The sequence below is a fragment of the Plectrocnemia conspersa genome, unplaced genomic scaffold (genome assembly GCF_051122295.1).
Source record: "Plectrocnemia conspersa isolate PC_06_02 unplaced genomic scaffold, ASM5112229v1 ptg000013l, whole genome shotgun sequence".
In the NCBI taxonomy this organism is placed as follows: domain Eukaryota; kingdom Metazoa; phylum Arthropoda; class Insecta; order Trichoptera; family Polycentropodidae; genus Plectrocnemia; species Plectrocnemia conspersa.
The window spans coordinates 1,946,100-1,965,208 of NW_028277177.1; the positions used below are offsets into that span (position 1 = coordinate 1,946,100).

General features: G+C 30.0%; 2 protein-coding genes and 1 long non-coding RNA gene across 4 annotated transcripts in view; 2 read left to right on the forward strand and 1 right to left on the reverse strand.

The window, feature by feature from the left end:
* Positions 1–5,500: 5,500 nt before the first annotated feature.
* On the reverse strand, positions 5,501–18,890 carry LOC148226954 (uncharacterized). 2 transcript variants are annotated; one of them, XM_088202253.1, is made up of 7 exons: positions 18,576–18,890; positions 6,971–7,111; positions 6,850–6,908; positions 6,643–6,786; positions 6,398–6,572; positions 5,794–5,886; positions 5,501–5,725 (listed from the first exon to the last, which is right to left on the reverse strand). In XM_088202253.1, exons 2-7 carry the CDS (start codon positions 7,094–7,096, stop codon positions 5,564–5,566), a joined length of 759 nt encoding a protein of 252 aa, XP_088058379.1. In that variant the 5' UTR covers positions 7,097–7,111; positions 18,576–18,890; the 3' UTR covers positions 5,501–5,563. The 2 variants fall into 2 exon arrangements, with proteins under 2 accessions (XP_088058379.1, XP_088058378.1); XM_088202252.1 differs by lacking the exon at positions 18,576–18,890 and adding an exon at positions 10,546–10,694.
* LOC148226955 (uncharacterized) lies at positions 6,453–6,848 on the forward strand. The gene is made up of 2 exons (XR_015811982.1): positions 6,453–6,587; positions 6,650–6,848. It is a non-coding gene; the product is annotated as an uncharacterized LOC148226955 (long non-coding RNA).
* LOC148226956 (uncharacterized) overlaps positions 17,934–19,109 on the forward strand; it is a 63,997-nt gene continuing 62,821 nt past the window's right edge. The window contains exon 1 of the mRNA XM_088202250.1: positions 17,934–18,415. Within this exon, the coding sequence (XP_088058376.1) occupies positions 18,398–18,415 (18 nt within the window). The 5' untranslated portion in view covers positions 17,934–18,397. The remainder of the gene's footprint in view (positions 18,416–19,109) is intronic.

The window sequence follows — 19,109 nt, forward strand, 5'->3', positions numbered from 1 at the left end:
ACACGATCATCACAGCATAGAGGAACTGACTTCTGAGGATCTTCCACGGACATCATCCCTCCGCCAGCTTTTTTACCACTGCTCGGAGAATAACGATACTCGCAATATGTGTAATATAATCTAATAAATTATTACTAGCTTCCAACAGTGTCAGGCTGCGAAGTCACACCCCTTGGGGTTATTAAACCTTAGAGAAATATTAAAATTATATTATACGAACCGGACCAGCTTCTCGTAGCTGATATTAAACAGATCAATGTGCAATGCCAGCGTATTAACCAGTTAACAGTTGGATTTTGGTGAGAGAGGGTGTCCAAAATTTGACATTTCTTTAGAAAATTGTAACCTAGTAATATTAATACAATGTTTATATGAAATTTATACAATAAGTTTTTTTGGCATGGTATATTTTGAAACATTCAATACATAACCATAGGCATCACAATTCAGACAATAGTATCTTGTCTCCTTTCGAATTCTTTTGTCGTTTCCAATCTTCTGTGAGAAACATGCTTTACAATGTCGGGTGTTTTTTGTAAAAAAGGCCCGTCTTTATTTGCCATGGGTGGTATAGTTTCTATAAAATGTCTACCAATTAAATGTAATGGTAACAGTGATGATGATGGACATCCTAAATGTTGCGTGAACAAATATTACATAAAAGTGGATAAATTCAAGTTAGAATATGCTAGAGTTCACAATATTACAATAATTTATTGATTTTTTAACCTGGGAATGGAGATTCTTCTTCTATTGATATCCAAAACTGAAACAATGTTTGTATTTTATGTCTAGACACCAAAATGACATCAGAAAACAATTCGAATAGGTTTTCTTTTTCTCGAGTATTACGTGAACATGAAGTGACGTCTTCCGTTAAGGGATTATCCGATTATTTATTCATAGATTGCCTTTACAAGGATCCTCATTATCAGGGTAGCGGTAATTAAAATTTTTAATGAATGCCCTTAAATGTTCAGTACGTTAAAAATTAATTTCCTAATTATATCAACAGCAAATATTTTTTTTCTCTCAAAGTGGAAATATTTGTATTTTCCTCTTGTGTGAGACTATTCTAAACAGCCAGCTTCAAAATTCAAGTTTGCACTTTAGTATACCAGTGAAAGTTCTAAAACCAATTACAGTTTTAGAACTTTTATTACGTCAAGTCCAAAATACAAACTAAGCCAACTCATCTCTCAGGAGAAAATAACCGGAAGAAGTACAGACAAACGTCACATATTGTTCCATAGATGTAAAGGCTCGGCCACACAGCAAGCGATCTGTCGCGGCGGGAGGCGATCCAGCATTTGTCGCGGCAATCTGCGATATGGAGACGTCACATAGGACGCAATACCTTATGTGAGCGATCCATAGTAGTGCATTTTCAAAATAATTTGGGTTTCATATTGCTATTGAGTATGAGCTCATATGAAGAATAACTCCTGCTGTTGTTAGCTTTGCAATACAGAAAGAAAAAATACGATTTTGGGTGCATGAAATCAATAAGAAAAAAAAACAATTGGGTGAACTGGAGTCACATGAAAATAGATTTTTCAAGTTTATTCGTATGAATAATTCAGTTTCGTTAATCATTTTTAAAGCTCGGCCACACAGCAAGCGGTCTGTCGCGGCGGGAAGCGATATCTGACCGCGGCGGTCTGGTGGTCTGGTTGTATTACGCGATGTTGCATCAGCTCTGTCAGACAGAACGCGGTCTACCGAATTCTGCCAGACTCCGTCGCGGCGACAAGCGATCCGGTTGTAGAAAATCACAAATTTTTATAGTGACCGCCTAAAAATGGGTGATGAAATAGAATTGTTCATAGAATGTGTACGTAAATACACATACTTATTTTACTGTACCCATGAACATTATAAAAATATTTTAAAGAAGACAGAAGCATGGAGTCACGTAGCTAAAGAATTTAATATGACAAGTATCATTTTATTGTACTTTTATTAATTTTTAAATTAAAATTATTTTATAAGTTTTCTGTTCTTTTTACGTATACACTCATGCCTCAATTTACGCGGTACCCATTTTAGGCGGTTTCACTTTTACGCGGTCAAAAAAAACACCCAACATCGTATTTTTTTCTTTCTGTATTGCAAAGCTAACAACAGAAGGAGTTGTTCTTCATCTTAACTCATACTCAATAGCAATATGAAACACAAATTATTTTTAAAATGCACTACTATTTCTCTCGGACGCAGCCAGCGTCGGATTGGATTGGATTATCGCGCCTATGTGACGTCCCCATGTCGCAGATCGCCTCTGTGTCACCTAGTAATTCTATAATACCAGATCGCTTGTCGCCGCGACAGAGTTCGGTAGACCGCCGTAGACGTGGGGACGCTCGGTAATGAGCGTTCACAGCGCCTACACAATTTTATTGCTTTTGACGCAGATTTTTGACTTCTGAGAAGGAATAATTGTTTTTTGCGCTCTCCTATTAGTCAAAATTCGGTTTAGATGTGCTTATTCAATTCTCACTTACTAAAAAAGTCTTAATGAGAACGACACATAACTGAGTGTTTCCACTGCGACGACGACGGCACGATTTTATGGCTTTTGCCGTGGAATCTAAACAAGAACCCCCTTGAATTTGGCCAGAAAAATGGATGTCATTTAATGAAATACTACGAATCTTAATGAAATGGGAATATAATAAATGACCAATGACTGGCCAACTCTTACCCCCTCCTGGAAAAAGTTGAAATGACGTCCCTGTTCACGAAGTTCTAGCTTGGGAGCACTGCTATTTCTATTAGTCATAAAGATAACCATTAGAAACTAGCTTTTTGTTTTACGCCGATGACTTGAAAGTGTTCAAAAGCATTCGAACAATATCCGACTCGTATTTGTAGACCGATCTGGATTATTTTTAGATATAGCCGTATACTTTTAAACATCAGAAAGTGCCATCTTTGGTCGTTTTCAAGATTTTTATTGCTAGTGGATTTTTCTTATTATGTACTTATAAATGAACTGACTAGAAAGATTTCCATTAAAGATCTTGAAGTGGTAATTTTTTAATTTTCTGTTTTCTAATATACTTAGCTTTGTTATAAGAAACGTATCAGCAATTCGAATCCTTTTTAACACTAAACCGTAGCAATCCGTACAACTCTTGAAAGGCCAAATATTCTCTCATAATCGATAAAATCCAGAAAAGGTTTCTAAGGTACCATTATATGAGGAATTTGGTTATCATTCATTTCTGTCTTTCTGTTATAATTCACTGTGTTATCATAGAAAATGTTATATTTGCAGTAGTAATCCAGCTTCTTAATACACATGCATTGTTCGTTGATCTGAGCAATATCAAAAACTGGTATATTCTGTTTAAATCAATATTTTATATTCCTTTTTTTTATTTGATGTTATTTTTGTTTTCCATGCCAAGACAGATTGTTTAAAAATGTAACAAGAGAATATTAGTTGTAATAGGAGAAGATTACTAACAGTCATCGAGGATGTGAAAAACGATTAGTTAAAAGAAGTAATAAAACATTTATTAACAAACATCTTTATTAAAAGCATTGTATATATACATGTATTGTATAAATTTAACAATTCGATTTTTTCGGATGGTTTGCGTGTTGATGTCGTCAGTTTTGGATTGTCCAGTAAAAGACACCTGTCAGTCGGTTTTTGTGGCAGTTGTATGTTTATACTCTGCACCGGATGTCATAGTTTTATATATATTTGTGTACATAAGCCGTACATTATTATAACAACATAGTGTGTATTCGTCACCCTGATATGCTTAGAAGTAATCTTACACATTCTCCGTATCTTCGACAGGTCAGGTAATTTGGTTTTTATACATTCGACGCGCGGAGAGTGACCCCTCGATTGGTTAGCATGACAATACGCTTACGATAATAAAATTTCAATAGTTGTTAAAAACATTGTCGCGAGACAAATCTTAAGAATTTCAACATATATTGTTGATTTTTTAATAATAACTTATCATTTTATAATATATACTTCTTGCAAGATTGTATTAAAATACATACTAGACTATGTTTTATTTTTGTATATATTATAACTTCATGTGGCTCATTGTGACAATATAATAATCTTGAAATTTTGGAAGAAATTTAAGGCGTATCAGAACTTTGTCATTTTTATTTTACATATATATAATATACTATAAATTATTTCTTCAATTATATATCATTTATATTTAAATTATTTAGATACTGGCAAAGCGTGCAATATATTTATAGAATACATCAGTGGTATGCGAGCAATGGCTAAATTATATTAAAATGCCAAATTAAGGAAAGCTTCAAAAATTGTGGGCAAGCTTAGTGTGCCATTTGATCAATTATATTTTCTATATTAATATACTTTTTTATATAAATCATCAGAATAGTTCTAATCTTGTATATCTAGGTATTGTAATACATATTCACGTTCACTCAAAAATTAGTTTGTGGGAAAGAATTTTTCTAATAATAAAAAAGTTTTAAGTAGAATAGTATATACATAGTTGAACACATTGAACCCAATTAAATTATTAGGGTTAGAACTAAGCTGACAATACAATATAAAGACCATTCAGGTACATACATTTGCCTCACTGTTAAACAAATACCCTACGAGAGACGAGTCATATAAAAACCATTTTTTATAACTTATTTAGCAAAATAAGTTTCTATTGCACATCAATGTTAGTCCTCTAGCTTACATCAACTAAAAAAACACAGATTAACTATATCGTGGAGTCTATCACAAGACTCATGCTATTTCAGAACTTCTATTTCACTTGTATACTTGATGAACCATTTTGCTGATGAATTTCGATAGGTTTTACCTGTACTATAATGCCATAGCTTGCAAGATACTTTTTAAGTTTTCGTATGACTCGCACTCGTATTATGAAAGTGATGTGTGTGTAGAAATAGAACCTAAAGAGTAAAACTTGTATGCCTATATATAAATTCAATAAAAAAATCAGCTTCTATAAAACGTTACTATTTATTGTCTTTATAAATTCTTGTGAATAACATTTGCCTTCTATATAAATATTTACTATATTAGTCGTAATTCTTCGACCATAGTCATCGAGTTCACAAACCACTGATGAAATTGTTAATAAAAAAATTAACCTTATATTGTCACCGACCATTATTTATAAGCAATCTTTCTAATTTATTTGCGCTCCTCACTAATCCGCAATGCATTCTTCAAAACAAGTTTCTTTAACCGACACTAATTTTTCTAGGTTCATATGCACATTGAGCTCCTTTATACGAGTTGCTCAGAATCAGAAATGCCCATACCACAAAAACACAACATAAATTAGTCTAAAATGATTCTATAACTTAAATTATAAACATAGAATAGGCAAGTCCAGTCCTGAGCTACTCGTACGCATAGTTAATAAGAAATAGATTGAGCAAAACCGTCTTATAAGTTAGCATGTAAAGGACGTTTTGTAGTGCTATCTAAATCACCGATGGCTGAAAGACTTATTAAATCACATTTTTTTTTTCCATGGCAAGCCTGACCAAATTTATTACTATTAAAAATTGTCCTCTCCGACGGTTAATTGACCGGCTCGCAAGGAGCTGTTTCGTCCAAAGTGTGCAACCAATCAAAGATCATCATGTTGCGCTCGTATTTGGTCAACGGTCTACTCCGCTCGCGCTCTATGTCCCTCAGTGATAGCTCGCGTGGCCCCGGCCAATATCCAAAATTTCTTGAAACCTTAAAAAATCACATATATTAGTGTTAATCACATTAAAGTATTTAGATTTCGATGAGTTTAATCTCACGTCCAATTGATCCAGATTGAATTCGCTATGAGACATACGCTCCAACGCTCTATATGTAGTCATCAATCTTCTTCTGATGTAAACTTGTCTTGTCTGAAATAAAAATAGAACCTCATCATAATATTTTGAAACATTTTATTCAAAAACACACCCTTCAATTATCACTGACCGTTCAAAAACAGACCATTTATTAAAACTACTGACTAAAATCAAACAAAATTACTGACCTAATAAAAACAAGCTCAGAAATATGATCAGGTATTGAGAGCCCAAATTCCAACCAAGTCACTAAATTACTTTCAGTATTCATTTTTAGTGAATAAACCCTGCTTTAAAAGATATAAATGTATGGGGATTTAGTTTTCCTCCACTTCAATTCTTTAAACAAATCTATTTTAGATGTTTTTTGTTATATGGTAACGCCCTCTATATGTATATAATCTAAAACTAATGTATTTTCTGCATACGGTAGCATTAAAGTTAACTTAAAATGGAGTAACATTATGGAAAAATATGTTTCGATTCTGCTCATTGCAAAAATCAGAACACAATCAACACTATTACATTTAAACAATTAAACATTTAAAAGTAGACTATATTTTACCTTATTGTTTAGCGCTTGCAGCAAATCTGCAGGAGGAGGAGGCGCCGGGGCTGCAGGGCGATGAGGCGAAGGTAATCTCGAATCTCCGACCGCTACCCAAGTACTACAAGATCGCGATGCAGCTCCTAACCATCCACCGCCGGCCCAACTTAACCGAGCTTCTGAACCTGCACTACTGTTGTACAAAAAGGTAATATATATTATTAAATCTTAATTGTTCAACACTATTCGTGTCAGACATTTACCATCTAGGTCCCGGAGGAGGTGATAAAGCGTGCGGAACATCACCCGTACTCAAAGATCTTCTCAAACCCAAAGCTGAACATAATATGGCGCAATTCCTTAATATCTCTGAGCCTTCTTCTGGCAGTGGTACATCACCCGGTCTCCTATATAAGATTTTTAGTGTTACTCATTTTCAAAACACAGGATTAATAAATTAATTTAATTACTTGTGCATTTTAACTTCTGGATTTGGACTTGGACCTCTATACAAAAGTTCTGTTGGTGTCTAAAATAAAAGAAAATATGTTTTAATAACATAATTCACATAATTAATAGAGATAAATTTACCTTGCACGTTAAATGCCTTCCTCTAGTGTCGACCGAAAGTGATGATACGGATAGTAATGAAAGATCGGTTGTTACAGATTCGTGGGAAGGGGACCGTGGCATTCGAGTCTTTTCGTTGGATGCCATGTTTGTTTTTCAATACTGAAATAAAAATATAATGTTTTCAAACTAAAGATGATTTTACAACATTTTATACTAGCCGAGTATCGAGCTACGTAAAAATAAAGTAAAGCAACCTAAAAAGTTGTGATACGGATAGAAGAAGTTTCAGCCGTTGTAATATTGTTCATTACACTTAATGAAACAGATTATCATTACAAATTTCTCATAATTTAAATATTTCAACTTGGTAGAATAGTTATGTATATACAAGCACAATAGATCAGTTGTGAAGTTGGTGACCAATCTTAATAATTTTAATTTTGATTAATCGTCACATTATAAGTTTTCCTAGGTTTACCTAATCTCACGGTTAAATAGTGTGCTGATCTTTATTGTTAAAGTATAGTATTAAAAAGTATCTAATAGTTGGCTAAATATAGCTCATAGAGTTTAAAAATACAAAGATAATTTCAAGATATGGATTCAATCAAAGTAATGATTCAGGAGGGAAATAATTTTGTCAGAACCTGATTAAATATAAAATACTTTATAATGAATTCTAAATACTGCTTAGTTAATATTTTATCAATGCTGAAAAAATGTTGTTAATATTATTTTGCATTGATTACCTTTTTATTATTCATTCTTTTTTAAATTTCTACATTAACGCATGGCCCAATGTTTAATTTTAACGAAATAGTATAAAAACCTTAATAACCTTCAGATCAGAGCATATTAAAGAATTTTACAATACAGCATTTAACCTTAATCTATTTTTCATTTACCGATGAATTAATTTCAACGTAAAAATATTCCATCCATCAAAGACTGCAAGAATTAGGTAAATTTCTGTAAAATAAATGTGTGTAAAAAAGATTTTTTTATTTTGTTTCCATTTCTATCGTAGAATATTTTTAATCTTTTTATTTTTTTTTTATGATTTTTTTAACAAATTAACAAATTTTTTATATTTTTAAAAAACTAAACCAAAATATTTATAATTTCAATTTTTTAAAAAAGTTTTATGGAAATCTAATTAAGACTACGACAGTCTTAAATTAAATTTCAGATACATGATCCAAAAAAATAAAAGTTTTAATCAACTGTACATTTTTTTAAGATTTTTATTAATAGCTGCCATTTTAAACCAAAATGATGGATCAAGCTAGCTAAAGAACTTAGCCGATATATTTATAGGATTAATTCTTCAAAAAAGTTTTTATGCCACTTATCATGGCCACAAAAACCTTTATATCCCATGTATATGAAAACATATTTAGGCTGAAGGTGGTTTTGGGTCTCTTGATAATAGTCGAAGAGACTGTGTTAAAATTTTAACTTTTTCAAATATTACTTTTAAAAAAATTACCAAAAATAATTTAACGCAATTTTAATGATTAAGAAATAAAAATATCACAAGCACATTAAATTGAATTAGATTAGAATTTAATTTTTATATTAAAATTATTAACATAAAAAATTCCAATCTAAAAATAAAGTAAATAATAGTTCTGTGATATTTAAACAAATTTCAAATTGATCCTTATTCTTATGTATATATATATATAATTTATAGCAAAAATACAAAGTTTTAGAATAGTTATTTCATATATTCTTTGACCTTTGACATGAAAACTGTAGTTAATTTCAAAATTACAGTTGAATCATTTTGTAATGTCATCTGTTTAATGATAAGTAAAAACACTTAAACAATACTTTTATTGAAAATACAATATTTAATTATATAAAGAAAACAATATTTTTATAGATGACATACATGACTTAACCATATAGATATTTATCATATCTTCAAAAATAATGTTTTTGTCATACATTTAGCTTATTTGAAAAAGGACAACAAATTTAATGCAAGTTAATATGTTCTTCTTAACTTGTGGTCTTCAATAATTTACTATGTATATAATAGATCATTTTCGAGTAACCCATCATACTTTTAACAAAAAAAATGAATAACTTCATAACTCACACAGATTCATAGACGGAACAACATTTTTTCTCATATAAAGTCAAATGGCAACACATAGGTATTTATGGTAAAAATATTAACACATGAAAAATAAATTGCTTTAGAAAAATGCATTTAACATGTTTTTCACTTGCTATATATTGTAGACATTTTAAAGCAATACAAATGTATTTTTTTAAATATATGAATATTAGTCTAATACATACATATACATATACATGCATAGTATATATACATATATATAATATATGTATATACTATGTACCTATGGCCTGAATTATTTTTGCCAGTAATATAACTAAACACCCAATAGTTATAATAAAAATGGTCAGTAATCATTAAAATATTTTTTTTATATTAAATTTTATGCTTTTAGCTCTAATTATTAGTCATATTTTGGACAAATGTATTTTTTTTTATTTTAATTGAAAACTAATATGCGTTGTTAGAAATGAAATTTAAATGGCATTATAAATGGCTTCTTACAAATGGAATTTAAAATGTTTTCATACAAAAATCACATATTAATTATTAATAAACAATTTTATTAAATTTATTAAAAACCAACTAACCATTTAATTATTACCAATGAATATTAAAAATCAATGAATGTATTAACTTAAATTTTAATTATAATATAATTAGCTATTAAAAACCTTATTATATTTTACAAATAAAATGTTTTTTTTTTAATTTGGTATTAAATAATAAATTAATAATTATAAATTCTCGCTATTTTTAAACCACAAGGTTCGCTCTAAAATAGCCTATCTAATTGCTCGAATCAATTTATCGATTTCGCACATGTAGAGCCATTATCGTTAAGCCACCCACGCACGCTATGACGTAATTGGATCAAATTTCCACAGAGCTAAGGTGCAATAATTTATCAAATGAAAATTTCAAGAGCATCCTCCGCGGGATACGAGACGACGATCTCGCGCCAACCTAATTGAATAACTCTTCGTATGCAATTTAATAATAACGTTCTACCAATTTAAATTGTAAACTGTACTAATATTATTATAAAATGGACCAACGCGTCGTTGCATTGATCTTTTGAACCGCGCCTCTTTTTAGAGCTTTTATATTTGTGTACATTTCTGAGAATTGTCACAATAAATAAAAACATATATATTTGAAATAATATTTATTTTATAATGTTTTTTTTTATGTTAGAATTTTAATTAGATTTCAATGTAAATAAATAACATACGGAACGTCATATTTGTATCGATAATTGAATTATTAACCATAGAAGGTGTTTCGCGTGCATAATAAACACTTTTCACCTATAAAAGCTTTCGAGTCTTTCCTTTAATGGATTAAAAATAAACTTGAACTTGATAAAATTATGATAACAAGATCGATTTCGGGCTATCTGCGCGCGTGTAGGTGCGGAAGTGCGAAACGCGCGCGACCCGCTTTATAATCGTCGGTTAAAGTTCACAATGGAATATGTACTAATTGAATATTTTTCACGTACGATTTTGGGTGAAATTGTTGTTATGGCCAAAAATAGCGTCACAATGGTGGAAACGCTCTGTGGTGTGCGGGAAGCTGGGAAAGTATGGTGCGAAACCGGCCGGTGGAAAACAGGGGCGCGGTGACGAGGGGGCGGAAATCCGCGAACAGGGTTATCACAAAATGTTAGTAATGTTTGTGATATTAATATTATAGAATAAAATAAGAGTTTCACGGTCTTTATATTATAAGTACAAATGTTTTGTAAAATAAATTGTAGTTGTGACACACCAAAAAGATTTTACATTAACTGTTACATCTCCTCGTAGCTATCGCCGAGAACATACTTGTGTAAGGAGCGCGTTCTCCAGCGCTATCGCTGAAAAACAATGGAAACAATCACAGCTTTGTGGTAATACAGCCTATAACTGAAAATTTGTTGAAAATAAGTTGGATTGTCGTCATTACGCACCCAGAAACATCAAAATATGCATCATTGAATATACACTACGTCAAGAAACATTTCTCAGAAGTCAAAAATTCACGTCAAACGTCGGCACGATTTTATTGCTTTTAGCGTAGATTTTTGACTTCTGAGAAGGAATAATTGTTTTTTGGGCTTTCCTATTGGTCAAAATTCGGTTTATATGTTCCTTATTAAATTTGTAGTATTATTTTAAGATTCATAGTATGAACGCTAGATTACTTTTATTATTGACCAAAATTCGGTTTGAATATCCTTTGAGCAACACTCTTATATATTTGTAATAATAGCTATCATATTTTTGAAACATAGTGTAATATCCAAGTAAAGACAAAAACTATGGAGTAGTAAGCGAGATACGTCTCATCTACATTCGTGTAAATTTTGTCCTAGTTTTCTCGATCCGGTATTTTATCTAGTGTGTGATCATAATCTTCTTCTAAAGTGTTATTAATGAGTATTTGCAAACCCTTTTGAGTATATGTTATGAGTACCATATCATCAGCTTAACGCAGATTAATTTATTTTGATTTCTTCGTCAAAACTATAGTTTTTGAATAGATGTTAAAAAGCATAGAGGATAAAATGCAACCTTGTCTCACTCCACGTTGTATTTTGATGGTTCGCTTATGAATCTGACACATTTTTCTGTCAGTATAATTTCGCAATAACTATATTTTAATATGTTTATCTTCCTTTTATATAAGAATTTATCAAACGGCATTTTAAATACGATGAAGCATAAGTAAACATCTACATCAATATTATGACAACGTTGTATCAATACTTGTGTACTCTTGTTCCTTCATCCGAAAGTTAGAATGAATGTTATGCGAAAGAATGTTATAAAACCTTGGACATTAGGGGTTAATTAACCACTCACAACTTCATAGTCATTATGATTTGAGAGCCGCTACTGTACATGATCAGTTACATATTCTTATAACAGCGAGTTCTGATTATTCTTGATTATTCTCCAGCAAGTTTATAACGTCTAATAGAGCATTTTAGTTTTAACAAAATGTCCGGTCTCTGTTTGAGAATTTTCATTTAATATAAAGTAACTCTTCAAAGCATTTACGCTATTTGACGAGCGTTATTTATGATCATCGGTACAAGTCTACTCTTTCTACTATTCTTTTCTAAATATAATAAAAATAAATAGATAATAAATCATGGCGTATAATTAATTGCTTGAATATCAAAACATATTTATATAATATAATAGATGTCAAGATATCTATGTGTGTACATATATCTGATAAGCGTAACTGACAAGATAAAAATGAATAAGTAGGTACTTCACATTAATTTTTATATTGAGCTATATAATCAATTCGGAATACGTATTTTTACACCGTCTTTCGTAATAATTTCATTCTGTGTATTTGTTTAAAAACTGAAATTTGCATAAAACGTATTATAAGTTTAATTATGTATAGTTAATTCAGTGCCAAAATTAAATAAAAAACAAGTTTTTAATATGGTATCAAAATCTTTCCTAAGCTTTTCAATGTTTTATATGAAATACTTATGTTCATTCAAACTAAGATTTTGGATTTTTTGCGTATTTTATTGAATAAAACACAAAAATACTTTCTTATAATTCTTGTCAAAAACAATAAAATCGACAAGCTTGCGTAATAGTGTGAACGATCGGTAACTCAGTCATAACCGTCCGAAAGTGGCGGCATAATTAGAGATCGTCAAAAGATATAATATGTCATAAGTCAAGAATTCACGTCAAAAGCAAAATAGTCAAGCAATATCTATAATAATAATAATTTAAAAGTAACACGCTAGTGACAGCCCTACACTCGCTCAATAGTTTACGAATTTTCCAAGCTATGCGCATAGGAAGCGAAGAAACTGAAGGGAGGAAGACGTTCGTCGAAATGTCAAATGCTCATGCGCCACGGCACTGTTCATTCATAAGCTGAACAAAACAATTCCATATGTTCCACTATGAAATTGTTTTATGTTAATCGGATTATTTGTTTCGTGTTTCTTGTATATTATTATTATTGTTATTATTCATAATCGTTTTTTTTTAATCCGTGAGAAAAAATATATTAAAAATTAAAAAATAAATAATAAATATTTTATTTTTAGCAAAGTTATGAATCTTTATGAAGTTAAATTAGTTTAATGATTCGTCGCTAGATGGGAATAAATAAGCAACATTTAAAACCATAAGTTTCGCTACGACCACGCTGCCATCAAACATCTAATTCGAGATAAACATTTGATTAAATATTGTGCACCGCACGAACAGAGGCTCTCAACTTGTCGTAAATAATAATAATATTTAATCTCTAATCGATAATGGTGTATGTACAGTTATCGTTCATTGTTTCAATTATGCCCTTAAAAGAGTCCCTCGTATTATTATCGTTTACATTATGATAATGAATCGAGCGATAGAATCTAAAATACTAGTTATACCAGTATAGTTGTATTATACGTAATCTCAAATAAACGTTCAATTAAGATGCGTATAATTTGTAATCGAATAACAAAATGGCGTATTTGGGTCACGTATGTAAATTCATCATAATTAAAATACACATAACCTCAATTTAATATTCATATGGAATTGACAAAGGTGTTTTAAAAAAATAAAACTTGACAAATCGAAAGCCCTGCAATGGTATAATGTCCTTAGTACAATATAACTAACATATATGAATATCGCGGTTCATATAGACACGAATACGAAAATAGACACACCGTACATATGTTGTGTGTGAATGTATATGTTTTTTTATAACAATGTTGTATGTGTGCGTTAATACACACACGACACACTCGCGAGGTATTTCAACACACAAATACACAAATATTTTACTACGCTTGTAGTGCTTCGTTTATCACGGAGCGATTATTTTTAAGATTCGATTTAGTTTTATATCGTACATTATTGTAAATTTGTTCTAGCTATATTTAGAATTAGATGAATAAGTTACTATTATTGGAGTTGAAAATTAAAATAATCCCCGTATAGTTATCAGGTTTAGCTAATGATTGCGTAATTATTGTTAGTTAAACGGTCTATAAATGGAATCAATTCGCATTTATGTCAATCCTTCGGATGAAAATAAAAACGATAATTTGTTTATGGAAGACAATCTCGGCTCGGTCTTGTTATTCTACTCGCACATACAATTCGGAGCGGCAACGAAAGAAACAATCGAAAAACGCAGAACTGTGTTGCCATGTAAAACGTTTTCGTCCGAACACGGGAGATTTCATAATTTATTTTTGTACAATAAAGTGACGTTCGATTTGGTGAATCGCCAAATAATAAACTAATTTACTTTTCTCGAGTGTGCAAATCAGATACAAAATACAGCATAGTATCATTTCAATATATAACTTGTTTACTAACTTAATCTTAGTTTATGAATTTAGCAAAAAACAAATTTATAGTAGACACATTTTTTTCGATTTTTGTAATTAGTATGAGTTAGCAATTTTATTTAATAAAATGTCGGTTATTATATGTAACGTCAATATTTTTAAATAGTCGGTTATATTTTAGAGATAGTTGGACTTTTAAAAATAGTACCAAAACATTATTAAAAAAAATGATTCTTTAAAAAGTTGACAATTTAATTTTTAGTAGTAATAATTATTTTGCCAGAAACACTTTTCTTAATTGATATTAATATATTTTTCTTTATAAAGAACTAAATATATTTATTGCGAAACGCACAGCAATTAAAAGCTTGTGATCATTGTGTGCCTTGTATAATCGACAAATGCACAGAATCTTCGAGCTTGCTTCTCTGGTCTGGTTGTCAAATAATATAACCAAATCACTTTAAATAGAAAATGTCCAAAAAAATACATTTCTATTTCCCACAAAATCCCTACAACATATGCAAATTTAATTTTCTCGAGTAGCATCGACGAGTGTACATGCACTTGTGAAAGGACTACTTCAAGTTAATGAAAAGGAATATATTCAATCTTGAGTTTCTTGAAGTAACATGGTTTTTGTATTCCATCTAATAATTTTTAACTGTTTAAAAGTAGCATTTGTAATAAGTATTAAATAACTCTAATAAACACAACTATTTAATATTAGTATTGTTGAATTGTGATCCACCATTATTATAGTATAGAATATAATTTAATAGTTTCTGTAAATATTTTATTAATGTATTTTGTTCATATGCATTGGCACTTTTCTGGCAGAGTACATTTACGTTAGGTTATTATGCCGTGTACATACATATACTTAAATAAATAAATTTATTTTGCATTTTTAAATTTTCTAAAGTAATCTTCGAAGTAAAAGAAACACGTGCGAATCTATTTATTGCAATAACGTGTAATTTTATAGATATTATTTATTCTCAACAAAAATTACGTAGTAATAATATAACTATTTTTTTACTGTAAATATGTAAATAATAATGTTTTATTTTCTTTTTCGTTTTATTATATTATATAATACCTATAGAAGTTACATACATAAAAATATTTGAACCATGAAAATTTTTAATATTATATGGCCATATGGACGAATTATATTGAATTAAATTGGCTATAAACCAGTAACATATGTAACACATAAAAACATATACTGATTTAAATGGTTTATAATAATTAAAATTAATGTACCATTAGTGATTACTAAATAAAGAGCTAATCATTACTTAGAGTTAGAAATTAAAATAAAGTTTTTAACTATTGCTAGTGAAGAAAACAAAAAATTAAGCTATTTTTTTTTAGGAAGTAATAATAATTTTTAAGGTTAAATAATTTTTCAATCCTGCGTAATGTTTATTGCGCAGTTTTAAGTGTATAATAATACTTTAAAATGCTTACATGAATCTGGTTGATTTCACTATAATTCTAATTAAATCTTATAGGTATTTAATCGGTAAAAACAGAAAAATCATACTAATTTTTCAACAAATTATTAATAAAATACTATATTATCATTTTTATCTCCCAAATTTAAAATAGTATCGCTATATATTCATCGCTATAGCAAATTTTTACTTATATAGGTACTCAAATATGGTTTTAAGCTAGTAAGTTGAATTAAATCTTTAAGCACGTATTTCTCTGTATCCTTAATTTGTAATAACTATTTATACATAAATAAAATGTAATAAGTAATACGTTTAGCATGTTTTATTGATATAATAATTTATATAAGCTATTAGTTAGTTTTAAATTTATGTATGTCTTGTGTATTTTCATTGTATATTATCATTTATTATTGAGTATTTATTTAAATATTCACAATAAATAAAATATTTTCCCGTAATACATATGTATTAATGTTTACATGAAGTATTTAAAAATGAATTATTTCTCACTTTTATATTCAACTAATTAAATAAGGAAATTAATTTTCAATTCGGCGTCGTTGTAAAAGTTTATCAATATTTATGAGTTATGATTAAATAGTAATCTAATATATGATTGTAACACGATTGATATTTTAGGGCTATCCATAACTACGACTCTGAGTATTTGATAGATACGTGCTTCGCTATCATATATTTTGTATATTATAACAAAAAAATAATTGTAAATAGTTAACATTGATATCTTTATGAAAACGAAAAAGTAAGGCAAGTCAGTGAATTGTCAAATACTAAAAAGGATTTGTGTTTTGACATTTGTACTTTAAAATTTTCCATTTATCGTATTTTCTTATACATATTATTAAATTAAAGGGTTAATGTGGTTATTTGTGTTTGCCTATTATTTTGAATGTATATGTTTCTTTAATAATAATAAAAAAATAGTTTAAAATAATTGTAGTATTTATTTTTGTGTTGCTAAAACCAGTTGCTGAAATTACCGCTAATATGGATTGTTAACAGTCAAGATAAAACGCATCATACTGGCAAAAAAACATATATTTGGATCTATGAAATATTCTGTCAAATCATTAATTTTTTTTTTATAGAAAGCACACTTTTAAGAGAGATGAAAATGTGTAATTTTGACTTTAACTTACAAACATTACCATTCGTTTGAATTTGACGTGCATTTTTTTTTTGTTTTGCCTCAACATGTCATAACCGTACAATCATGTTTCGTTATATGTTGAACAACGACGCGTTAGAAAATTTTTTGAGAAGTCAGCAACTTCATTTAACAATTGCTCAGTGATTTTAGTATGATGCCTATGTAGAAAATTCATTAACCACTTAATGCTTCTGAACGAGACAAACTCGCGCGCAGCACATGTGCCGATTTGACTCAACCCGAGTGACAAATAAAGCAGACTTGGCAGTTGACATTTGACGCTTTGTAGAGATTTATACACATCGTTTTTTCTACTTTACTTTGTTTACTTTTCAACTATTTTTCTTTAAAAATTATGTGATGATAATGGTAAAATCATATAATTTTAATAGCACCTGCTTTATCTATCGGTGAAAATGTATTTTATCACTGAAATGAAATAACTGTTTTTTCTTAGATTTCCTAAGAAGTGTTTCGGTGATTATTGAGCAAACAAAAATTTTGATTATAGATAAACAATATACATATGTATATTTTAGAATATTATTATAATTTTAAATTTCCATCGTGTTTAGGAGGTCGAAATTAGTGATTATTTATAATTTTAATTACGATCGATCATCACAGATTTTCCTAATCTTACGGATGACTAATTAAAATCAGCAAATTATTGAAAATTGTTTAATAATAAGTTGATAACAAAAAAAAATATCTGAAAGATCAGGTGTTTTAATTTCATATGAACACTAATAATTTTCGTAGATTTTTTTAATCTCGCGGATGAATAATTAAAATAAAAATGAATTAGTCTACTCCGTTGTAATCGATTATGAAATGATATCAATATGAAATAAATAAATAAAAAAGTAGCGCGCGCCGGGAAAGGTAGTCGATCTGGCAACCCTAGCGGCAGAGGCGCCTCGGCCGCCGCACTCGCTGCCGGCTCCGCTCCGGCAGTCGTGTCCTCTCGCTTAGCTCGTAAATAATCACAACTTTCGATTCGATTCATTTCCGAATACCGATTCCGAATACCGAATACCTGTGCGAAAATAATTTTCATCGATTATTTTAAGAACCGCGGTAAAAGCCCAAAGTGAAAATCCCAAATCCCCTTCTTTCACTTGTTTTTATTAATATTATTAATAAACAAACAAGAAAAATAATATTAATTAAATAAATAAAGTCGCGTCATGATCGCGACGCAGTGTTCGATCGCGATAGTGCTTCGAGTGACCAAGTTCAACGGCAATTTCGCCAACAAATTAAAATGAAAAAGTCAAAACACAAAGTGCGCTAACGCTAACGCTAACGCTAACGTATAAATTAAATACGAATTAAATAAACGCTCTTATAAATACATACTGTTCTCGTTCTTCGACGCACGCCTGCCGTCATGGAGGACTCTTACAAGGTAATTGCCACTTTTTAATCTAATTTTATAATTGACAACAAAAACCAAAACAATATGTCACACACAATAGGCGACGCGTGTTTCGATACAAACAACTCGCTTTTATCTTATGTATAATATAAATGAATAGCATTAATTCATATTTATTAGTATTACTTACGACTGCACTGGATTTGTGGATTACAGTCGACGCGCAACTTACAGCTCGTCTATTGATTATTATACTTTCGATTAATATTTATTTTTAAATTTTATATAATTATATGGTCGATAAATTGCGCCTTATGTTATTAAATTATATTCGACGATGTCAAATTAAACGGCTAATTTCGTCTATTTTCGGACGCAGCAGCATCCACTCGCCGCGGGTAAACAACAAAAATGTTTTCTTTGTACACACACATTTCTGATGATGCGACATCATTCCGATAAGCCTTGCGAGCGGTCCTGCTACCTGCGCTTCTCAATCTGTATTGTTTACACTGCGGAGTCGTACACAAAATGACTCCACCCTTTTTACATTCCACATTATTACCAATTCTTAATTATTTTCAATAGCCGTTTCATGGCAAACTCGACCCATTGCGACCCTAAAATATATAATGTTTAGTTCGATTTAATATACATATTTATAAATAAATACCCTGTAACATCATGTACCACTAAAATTATCAGCTTCATAGTATTTATTCAA

Excerpts from the sequence above, each read along its gene's own strand:
- LOC148226954 (XM_088202253.1), bottom strand. The coding sequence starts at position 7,096 with ATGGCATCCAACGAAAAGACTCGAATGCCACGGTCCCCTTCCCACGAA. Across the intron at positions 6,787-6,849 it reads CCAGAAGTTAAAATGCACAA|GAGACCGGGTGATGTACCAC; the intron begins GTAATTAAATTA and ends AATCTTATATAG. Across the intron at positions 6,573-6,642 it reads CCTCCTCCGGGACCTAGATG|TAGTGCAGGTTCAGAAGCTC; the intron begins GTAAATGTCTGA and ends TTTGTACAACAG.